Source organism: Anolis carolinensis, chromosome 2, assembly GCF_035594765.1.
Source record: "Anolis carolinensis isolate JA03-04 chromosome 2, rAnoCar3.1.pri, whole genome shotgun sequence".
NCBI classification, from domain to species: domain Eukaryota; kingdom Metazoa; phylum Chordata; class Lepidosauria; order Squamata; family Dactyloidae; genus Anolis; species Anolis carolinensis.
This window is the reverse complement of record NC_085842.1, coordinates 26,828,208-26,839,178: the sequence shown is the minus strand read 5'-3', so window position 1 is coordinate 26,839,178 and position 10,971 is coordinate 26,828,208. Positions and strand designations below refer to the sequence as shown.

The following is a 10,971-nucleotide window of genomic DNA, read 5'->3' as shown; positions in this document are numbered from 1 at the left end:
TACTACTACTATTATTACTAGATGAGACTGGATTTGCTGCAATGGGGTCTTCGGAGATCCCACTGATTTCATAGTGTTTTCTTAGACAAGGAATATTCAGAAGTGATTTTTTGCGTGCCTTCCTCTGAAACACAGCCTACAACACTGTTGCTCTCCCATCTATCTACCAACCAGTGCCAACTCTGATTGCTGTATTTTTCAAGAACGAATGCAATTTGATTCGGAAACTCCATGGATTTCATAGGGTTTTCTGAGGCAAGAAATACTCCAAGGGTGGCTATTTGAGTTCCTTCCTCTGAAATGCAGCCCACAGCATGAGGGATCCCTTGTCAACCTCCCATCCAAGCATCAACCAGGGCCGACCCTGCTTAGCTTCGAAGAATAGGCGGGATCTGGTGCCTTTAAGGATCCTTCCAGCATTTGCTCTGGGGCTGCGCCAAAGCCAGGCTCCGCCTCTGCTTCTTGGAAAGCAAACACCCAGAACAGAGAATCGAAACTTCTCTGCCTGTTTACTTTCCTGGTTCAGAGGAAGGCAGCCATGGAAGCGGAGGGTCCAGCCAAAGGGCTCTGCGAGGAGGCTACTTGCCCCCTTTGCCTGGACTTCTTCAAAGACCCAGTGATCATAGACTGTGGGCACAATTTCTGCAGAAGTTGCCTGGCCAAGTACTGGGGGGAGCCTGGCCCAGAGGCTTCCTGCCCCCAATGCAGAGAAAAGATTCCCCAGAGGACCCTCAGGCCCAACAGGCAGCTGGCCAACATGGCAGAACTGGTGCAGAAACTCCAGGAAGGAAGAAAGAAGGAAGAAGGGCGGAGAGATGCTTGCAAAATGCACCAGGAGCCCCTGAAGCTCTTCTGCCGAGAGGACGAGGCCCCCATCTGCACGGTCTGCGACAGAGCCAAGGAGCACCGAGGCCACAACGTGATTCCCCTGGAAGAAGCCTTCCAAGAGTACAAGGTTGGGAATCCCAGCCACATGAAAAATGTAGAACGAAGGCAGCTTGGCACCACTTTATCTGCCTTGGCTCCATGCTGTTGAACCCAGGAATTGCAGTTTTACAAGGTCTTCTGCCTTCTCTGCCCAATAATGCTCCTGCTTCACCAAACTACAACTCACAGGATACCATAGCATTGAGCCATGGCAGTTAAAGTGGTGTCAATCTGCATTCATTCTGCTGTGTAGATGCAGCTCTAGGAGTTGAATTTTGTCAATTCTCTTTCTCTTTTTGTTTTCCTGCATGGTTTCCTTGGAATACATATGATGGCCAAATGTGCTGCTGCTGTGAGAAAAAGAAATTGCAATAATAATACAGTAGAGTCTCACTTATCCAAGCCTCACTTATCCAAGCATCTGGATTATCTAAGCCATTTTTGTAGTCAATGTTTTCAATATATCATGATATTTTGGGCTAAATTCGTAAATACAGTAATTACAACATAATATTACTGCGTATTGAACTACTTTTTCTGTCAAATTTGTTGTATAACATGATGTTTTCGTGCTTAATTTGTAAAATCATAACCTAATTTGATGTTTAATGGGCTTTTCCTTAATCCCTCCTTATTATCCAAGATATTCACTTATCCAAGCTTCTGCTGGCCTGTTTAGCTTGGATAAGTGAGACTTTACTGTACATTGGAAAAAGAATTCATAATAAATCTTTCAGTATGATACAGTGTTGCCTTATATAAAATTGTGGCATAGTTGTGGCTGAGATCCTGGGTACAGAGTTCTCACTTCATCTGAAACATACTTACAAAGCTAGAGACTACAGGCCCTTCTACACTGCCATTAAAATCCCGATTTGAACTGGATTATATGGCACTGTAGTAAAGATGATAATCTGAATTTTATATGGCAGTATAGAAGGGGCCTAAGTAACTAGTAGGAAAAGTCTTTCCACACAGCCCTATATCAAGGCAGAAATTCCCACATTATCTTCTTTGACCTGAAATATATGGCAGTGTGGACTCAAGATAACCCAGTTCAAAGCAGATATTGTGGGTTTTCTGCCTTGATATTGTGGGATATAGGGCTGTGTGGAAGGGCCCTATATCTGGAGCTGCTCACTTGATGAGAGCACTGTATACAGACAGTCCCCAAGTTATGAACAAAATAGGTTCTGTAAGTTTGTTCTTAAATTAAATGTAAATCAGAACAGGTAATTTTAAAAAGTGGGACTCCAGCCATACACACAGAGAGACACACAAGCTTTGGATAGCATAGGGAAGAGTTAACTCCACTTTGGTTTGTTTTGCTGTTCAGAAGATTGCACCACACTTTCTGTCCCTGTGAGAATTGAACTTTGAAAAATTTGTCTTGTTATGGAAAGTTTCAGTGGAAACACCTTTTCTCCATGAAAACACTCTCAGGAGTGAATTTCCCTTCCAAGGGATAGATTTCTCGCATTTCCTGTTGTCTCACCCTGTTCTTAACTATGAGTCATTTGTAAGTCAGATGTTTGTGCCACCTCTGTTACACACAACTCTATTACAGGCAGCTCTACTATTCTTTTCCACCTCATTCCAAGGAAGCTCCCCAGATTCTGGACCACTGCCTGACAGCTGTAATGGACTTGAAGAGGGCCAACAAACTGAGACTTAATCCAGACAATATAGATCGGGGTATAGGGTGGCAGCCTGTGCTCAATTGGGTTAAACTCCCCCTGAGGACACAGGTCCACAGTCTGAGAGTCCTCCTGAACTCTTCATCGACGGTGGTCGGGAGGGTCTTTGCACAGGTAAAACTTGTACACCAGCTGCGACTGTACCTCAAAAAGCCACCAAACTTGGTCACCATTGGCCAAAATGGACTACTGTAAAGCACTCTATGTGGGGTTGCCCTTGAAGACAATTTGGAAACTGCAGCTAGTGCAAAGTTTGGCTGCCAGATAAGTAACTGGAGCTAGCATTAGGGAACATACCACACCAGCTCCACTGGCTGAGTTTCCTGGCTCAATTCAAGGTGCAGGTTATTACCTGTAATGCCCTAAATGCTTTGGGCCCAACCTATCTCTGAGAGACCGCATCTCTTTCTATGAACCAGCACAGGCTTTAAGATAGGTGGAGAGGCCCTTCTCTTGGCCCCACTACCATTTCAAGTGTGGTTGGTGCGGACAACTCTGTGGTGGCTCCCCGGCTCTGGAATACCCTTCTAAAGGAGATTAGATTAGCCCCCGCCCTCCACGTTGGCACTTTAGTTATGAACAGATGTTCTGTGTTTCTAAATTGTGTGTTTCTAGGCCAGGCTGTGGCGCAGGCTGGTTAGCAGCCGGCTGCAACAAATCACTCAGAACAATGAGTTCGAGGCCCACCCGTGCCTGCATCTGTCTCTGTCTCTGTTCTATGTTGTGCCATTGAATGTTTGCCTTATATGTGCAATGTGATCCACCCTGAGTCCCCTTCGGGGTGAGAAGGGTGGAATATAAATACTGTAAATAAATACATAAATAAATGTTGCCATTTTCATCTTATGTTATATGTGTTGACTGTGGGTGCTATTATATTTTTAAATTAATAATCTCTATAATTTTATGATACTGTTTTATATTCATGTACCATTTTATATTGTATGCTGTACCTCATGATGCTTTTGTAATCCGCCCTGAGTCCCTTTGGGGAGATGGTGGCAGGATACAAATAAAGTTTATTATTCTTTTGTATGTCGGGGACTGCCTCTATAGTCCAGTCTCCGAGTACACTACAGTTAGCATAGGAACCCTGCAAAAATGGGGAAACCACAAATAATTTTTTTAATCAGACAGAACACTTTGCTATGAATCCCTTAAAACTAGTCCTCCAGAAAAACTATGGTCAGCCTCAGGAGGTTGAATATCAACTTGCATTGGAGGACCTTGAGATTCCTCAAGACACCATGTTATCAAATCTGCAAATAATCAGATCCACAAAAGTTAACCCTAGTGAGTTCCTATCTTAGAGAAAGGTGGGATAAAAATAAATAAATCTGCAAATCTGGAATGATGGCTATAAAATTATGCAAGGCATGAAGAATGGAGACATAAACTTTCCCTCCTGGGCCATATTGTTTGGGAATCTGAGTGATAGGAGATTACTGTTGTGGGCCAGCAGCATGGGAAAGGAATGAGGAAGTACAGTACTCGGTGTCACTAGTGGACGGTGAAGCAACAGCTCCCCTTGTGGCCGGAATCGAGCATACCCTCATGAAGCTGGAAATGTTAATTTGCCTCTGTGTGTGCCTATACTGTTTGTGTTCGTCTGATGGCACTGAATGTTTGCCATATATATGTGCATTGTAATCCGCCCTGATTCCACTGTACTGTAAGTAAATAAATGAATAAATAAAAACCATGTAAGAAAGTAATTCTCCAAATGACACATGGTTTAACTATGGAAGTCATGCTCCACGTGAGCAGACTATTTATCGAGGTGGTCTGTTATTCTGGTCCAGTCTGGTTCTTTTTATGATTTTACGGTGACCTTGAGCCAATGTGGAATCGCGCTTTGTGTGCCAACTCTGAAGACCTCACTGGAGCATGGAAATAAACTATGTGACCTTGAGGCAAGTTACACTTTCTTGGCTTCAGAGGATGGCAAAGGCAACCCCCTCTGAACAAAGCTTGCCAAGAAAAAAAATGTAATAATGCCACAGGGTTGTCAGAATGACTTGAAGGCACACAGCAATAGTCATAATATTAGAGCTAGTTTCAAGTAACAGTGTGAGTGTCAAATTAGAAGTATAAGTGACCAGGGTTTGAAGCCTTACTCAGCCATGGAAACTCAGCTTTGGGTGCCTTGTGCATAAGAATGGTCTAAATATTCCTTGATGTTAGAACAGAACTCTGGTTTTATTTCCATATACAGTATATCTACATCTATCTCTTTTGTGTATGTATGAAGGCAATGCTGTATGCTCCCCTGTGCCATGATGGAATACTGTATGCCTCTCAGTGGGGTCTCATAGATTTGGGATGGGTTTGTCAAGTAATAAGGTTTTGTTTTACCGTATATGAAGCCATCCCTCCATATTTGCTATGTTGAGAGATGCAGAACCTCTTCAAAAATGGGGGAACTCTAATTAAAACCTCCCGTGTTTTTTAAACTTAAGAAACACCTCTTTAGGAAATTGAGAGAATGCTTTAATTGGACCCACAAATAATCAAATCCACAGAAGTCAAACCCACAAATGTTTAGGGCCAACCTATGTCCCATGCTCTTCATTCAAAAGTGACTAATAATTCAGATGGACCACTCTGAACCCTTTGTACAGTGATTAAGTGTCTGTATGTTCTCCATTTACTCCACTGACAGAGCTCTTAAGAAAGTATAACTTTTTCCCCTATTTTATAGGAAAAAATCAAGTTTCATCTGGAATCTCTAAGGAAAAAGAGGGAAGAGTTTAAGGACCAGCAATATGTTCAAGAATTAAGAAGGAAAGACTATCAGGTAGACAATTGTTCTTGGGACTGATGTGGTGAGACTGTGTTTATTAAAAGGCAGCCACTCAATCCACTCCTTCAATGTGGAATGTTTTTTCTTAGATTGGACATCCTTCAGAAGATTCTGTTACAGCCTCAGTTTTCCTGCTCTAAGTACTGTACCACTGAGGAAACATCACAGTTGTACATGTCCAGACTTTTATGAGCAGTCCATTAAAATGGAAACTGTAGCTCCCAAGATTTCATATCATTAAGCCATGGCATTTAAAATGGTGTCAAACTTTATTACATTTACAGTGTAGTTGCACCCTTCTACTGTGGCCCTTCCTTTACTCTGGATATATTTTTCCTCAGACACAGTTAGACCTAGAGAAGATGAAGATCAAATCCCTCTTTGAGGGAATGCAGAGATTTCTTGAGGAGAAACAGCATTTCTGCTTAACTCAGTTGGAAGATCTGGAGAAAGAGATGGAGAAAAAGCAAGACAAAACCCTCGCCAAACTCACTGAAGAGATTTCCCAACTCAGTTTGCTGATCACAGAGATGGAAGAGAAGTGTCTGCAGCCAGCCAGCGACTTCCTGCAGGTGAGGTTTGACACACAGATTCCTTCCAGGTCTTGAAATTAAATGAATCCTTGGAAACTCCGATTCCCTCTATTCCAGTAGTTCTCAACCTTCTTAATGCTGCGACCCCTTAATACAGTTCCTCATGCTGTGGTGACCCCCAACCATAAAATTATGGTCGTCTCTACTTCATAACTCTAATTTGGTACTGTTATGAATTGTAATGTAAATAACTGATATGCAGGATGTATTTCCATTCATTGGACCAAATTTGGCACGAATGCCTGATATGCCCAAATTTAAATACTGTTGGGCTTGTGTGTGTGTGTGTGGGGGGGGGTTGATTTTGTCATTTGGGAATTGTAGTTGCTGGGATTTATAGTTAACCTACAATCAAAGAGCATTCTGAACTCCACCAACGATTGAATTGAACCAATCTTGGCACACAAAACTCCAATGACCAACAGAAAATACTGGAGGGATTTGAGAGGAATTTACAGTGAATTAGGGGAGATATAGTTCACCTACATCTGGACAGCACTGTGAACCTAAACAACAATGGATCTGGACCAAATCCAGCACAAATTTAGGATGCGGTCTCTCAGAGATAGGTTGGGTCCAAAGCATTTAGGGCATTACAGGTAATAACCTGCACCATTGTTTCCTAAAAAGAAGAGAAAGACAAGCAGAGGGATCTTCAGCCTTCTCTGCCAAAGGGGTCCCTAAGACCATCAGAAATATGTGAGTTGGCACTGGTGCTTTCCCCTTTGTGGGGAAATGAACCTTGACTTATCCATGGTTCATATCATCCATAATTTTGGCCCCAAAACCTGACCTCAACTTATACAAGAGCATATAGGGCATTCCTTTAACTCCCTCTTGGCTAAAGAGAAAAGGTTTTCTTTTAGTGCCTCTTGTGATGGAGTAAATTGTCCCCCTTTCCCCTTCTACTCAGAAAAGGAGATGGTTCCTTTTTATATATGAGTTAAGGTCCAGTATTTGCAATGACCCATGGACAAGTTGAGCCAAGCTTTTTGGGTTGATGTCTTAACTAAAATTTCTAGACTTAAACATAGGTATATAGGATATTTATTTTAATCAAATCCAACGTAAATTCCAGATTCCATTTTATTATTCATGTACTAATCACTAGGGCTCTGTCTTCAGCTAGTTTGGATACACGTAACTACATAGGCTCTGCTGCCATTTTTTTTCGGGCCACAATAGAACCGTGGCTGTCGAAAACTGGCTGCTTACAGTTTCTTTCAGTTACATGTGGAGTGCAGGGAGGGAGGCAGCAGCTAGAAGGGGAAGGATTCCAGAAAGGGTGGTTTCTTAAGCCGGTTGCCCTAAACCCAGATCTCCTCTAAAGACATAAAGGAAAGGATTGAAGGAAACAGGATTTCTTAAGCCCTTGCCTTAAACCTGGGAAGTCCCCCCCCCCCTTTTGCTGATAATGGGCCGGATTGAAAACTAATCTTTCGGGTTCCAGGGTCGAAAACGGATTTCTGTCCTCTCGAATTCAGGAGACTATGTAAAAATGGATCTGGACCTCCACCAAAATCCAGGATACCAAAATGGATTGCAGTTTACCCAAATTGCACAACCCTAATATCTAAACCCTACAATGTGGAGAAAAGGTTTAAAACTTACTTTGCTAAGATTTAAAAGAAATTTTAAGATAATATATAGGTGATATTTAACGGTCCAACTAACAAATATCCAACAAAGAGCTCATCACCACTTGCCTTTTTCTGTGCAGCCAATCCAGAGCAGAAATAATCCATACTCATCTTGTAGGTCAGAGGTGTAAAACTTGTGACCCTTCAGATGTTTGGGCCTCCAACTCCCAGAAGCCCTAGCCAGCTTGTCCAATGGCCAGGAATTCTTGGAGCTGAAGTCCAAAACACTTTGAAGGCCATCAGTTTGACACCACTGTTGTAGATAGTATCTCAACCTGCAGCAGTGATGGGTTGGAGTCTACATGGTTCAGTTGGGCCAAAACTGTTGCCTTATTGCCATCGCCAGCTGGCCCCAAAGTTCTGCTTCTGTCCACCATGAGCATCCTGTGCTGGCATCAACACAGTTGTCTACACAACCAGAGAAAGAGGAATGACCACGGGAAAAATGGAGTGGTGGCAGCAGACAAAATTGAAAGTGAACTAATTCGTATCTGACCCGGTCTTGCTCTCCAAGTTGTGCCCTAAATGCAAGTTTGCTCCAAAATTTCAGCAAAACTGGAGTATTCCCTTAATGCAGGGATAAACTGCATAACCTGTTTCTTCCCACAATAAGGACCAAATGTCCCCAGATGTCATGAAGACAGCCAGGAGCAACTTAACACACTAAGTGTGGGTTGTTGAGCCTATGTAGACAGGCCCTCAGGTGAGAACAAAAGTATGTTTATTAAATCTGTGAGTGACCTATTTCTCTCTTCTCTTTTAGGACATCAGAAATTCCTTTGTCAGGTATGGATATGACAGTTTCTCTACTCACTTTTGGTTTCAACTGCTATTTCAGGGAGAAGTTCAGTCACATTGGAGTGTATTTGTAAAATTTCCTTTAGCCCCCCCAGTCTTTTCTTACATGTTCATCCTGTTCCAACAAACAGAAGCCGAGAACCTCCTGAGAAATAGGAGAATAACCCAATGTCAGTTTTGCTTCCTGTGTTTCAGATGTTACTGTTTTTTTCTTAAAATGAACAGAAATTGATTTCTTATCCTTTCAGTGCCAGGGAAAGACTTGTTTATTTGCTCAGGACTTCTTGCATTTTTGCTGCTATGCTGCATTCTTACTAATTTTTTCTAGAGCATATTTCTCTGTTAAGTTGCTTGCTGTTTTTCATTTATGTTTTGTATTCTGTTCTGGGCTTTGGAGTTCATTTGCATTTTTTTGTAAGTCACCATGACAACTAAGCAGTATAAGGGCAACTAATGTTTGAAATTAATAAATAAGATCTTTATTCAAAAGACCTCAAACTGTGAAAAGGCAGATTGGGGCATCATTCCAGAATTTACCCTAGTCTAATGTCTGGTATTGCTAAAAGACGGATGGAAACGGAGGTTTGGTTAATTTTCCTTAAACTTCACCATGTTCACTTCCAGATGTGAGAAGAATTTAGGGGGATACGTGCCTGATGCTTCTCCAAATTTGAATGAGAGACTCAAAATGACCTCTCAGAAGATCTCTGCTTTACAAAAAGCCACAGAGTCCTACAAAGGTACAAAGAATGGTATAATTTCTTCAAAAATATAACAAAGGAAGTTTTTAAGATCTACCGTGTTTCCCCGAAAATAAGACATCCCCATAAAATAAGACCTAGTAGAGGTATGGGGGATTGGCCAAATATAAGACACCCCCCAAAAGTAAGACCTAGGAAGAGGGAGCCAAAGAAGGAGAAGGGAAGGTGTGCCTTCCCCGGCTGCGACGGTAAGATAAAGGAGGCACCCTCCTTCGCCTTCCCCAGTGGCGATGGCCCCCTTTCCCGCCCGGGAATGCGAAGGAGGAGAGGAGTGACGGCCTCCTCTCCCGCCCAGGAAAGCAATGGAGGAGCCTCCTTTGCCTTCCATAGTGACGACAACCCCCTTCCCTGCCCGGGAAGACAAAGGAGAAGCCCTCCTTCCCCTTCCCCAGCGGCGACAGCACCCTTTCCCACCTGGGGAGGTGAAGGAGGGCTCCCCCTTCACCATCCCAGGCAAGAAAGAGGGCTGTTGCTGCCCGGAAGGCGATGGAGAAGCCCTCCTTCCCCTTCCCCTTCCCCAGCGGCGACGGCCCCCTTCCCTGCCCGGGAAGGCAAAGGAGAATCCCTCCTTCACCTTCACCGGCGGCAACTGCTCTTTCCTCTTTCGCTGAGGAAGACGAAGGAGAGGAGGGAAAGGCACTCACCTTTCCCTCCTCCTTCACACCTCACGCATCTTCCTTGGTGGAGAAGAGAGCGAAATAAGACATCCCCTGAAAGTAAGACCTAGCATGTCTTTAGGAGTAAAAAATAATATAAGACACTGTCTTATTTTTGGGGAAACGGGGTAGTCAGGGCATGCTGTGTATTTTTTTTGGCAGGTTTTTATATTCTTTGAATGGCTTCAGCTGTGTATTTTTAAGAAGTCTTGCAATTAATTCCATTTTAACTTGTATGCCTTGGTATTTAATTTGTATGATTTTAGTATTAACCGCTTTGTGTCTCCATTGGGAGAGAAGAAGCGGAATATAAATACTAGAATAGAAGAGTAGAGTTGGAAGAGACCTCATGGGCCATCCAGTCCAACTCTCTGCCAAGAAGCAGGAAATCGCATTCAAAGCACCCCCGACAGATGGCCATCCAGCCTCTGTTTAAAAGCCTCCAAAGAAGGAGCCTCCACCACAGTCCGGGGGAGAGAGTTCCACTGCCGAACAGCCCTCACAGTGAGGAAGTTCTTCCTGATGTTCAGGTGGAATCTCCTTTCCTGTAGTTTGAAGCCGTTGTTCCGCGTCCTAGTCTGCAGGGCAGTAGAAAACAAGCTTGCTCCCTCCTAATAATAATACTCATAATAATAATTTTCTGTAGCATAATTTTGATGTTCCATTATGGGTCCTATGGAAGTTGAGTAGATAATAACAATACAAACAGATAATTATCAATGTGAAACAGTAGGAACTGTGATGATGCAGACACAGCAAACAGAGTCCATCTATACCACAATGGTATTTTTTAATGAAAAAATGTGGAGTATAAATATTCAATACTGCTATCTCTTCCTTTGCTAGTAAAAAGGACATTTTAAATTATTTATTTTGAAGTTTTGTTTCACCTTTTATAATGTTTTGATTTTTAATTGTTTGATTGCCATCAAATTTGTCTGCATTTATAAGAAGAATTTTGTGTAAGTTCTGAGAGTATGCTTTTGTCCAGAAAATGACTGCAATAATTGTTTCTTTTCTTTTCTTCTCTGTGCAATAGAAGGTCTGGAGGAAGGTCTGATCAAGGCTGTTTGGGAGCAAACTGTCAACACAGGTA

At 42.6% G+C, this 10,971-nt stretch overlaps 1 protein-coding gene across 11 annotated transcripts in view; it reads left to right on the top strand.

The window, feature by feature from the left end:
• The first annotated feature begins 462 nt into the window (after positions 1-462).
• LOC100552254 (zinc finger protein RFP) overlaps positions 463-10,971 on the top strand; it is a 30,358-nt gene continuing 19,849 nt past the window's right edge. For 2 of the 11 annotated variants that reach the window (XM_062969488.1, XM_062969487.1), the window contains exons 1-6: positions 467-955; positions 5,326-5,421; positions 5,769-5,999; positions 8,424-8,446; positions 9,083-9,198; positions 10,915-10,968. In XM_062969488.1, the coding sequence (XP_062825558.1) occupies positions 539-955; positions 5,326-5,421; positions 5,769-5,999; positions 8,424-8,446; positions 9,083-9,198; positions 10,915-10,968 (937 nt within the window). In that variant the 5' untranslated portion in view covers positions 467-538. Of the gene's footprint in view, positions 956-5,325; positions 5,422-5,768; positions 6,000-8,423; positions 8,447-9,082; positions 9,199-10,914; positions 10,969-10,971 lie in introns of all 11 variants that reach the window. The other 9 variants (XM_062969490.1, XM_062969489.1, XM_062969492.1 and 6 more) reach the window with 7 other exon arrangements.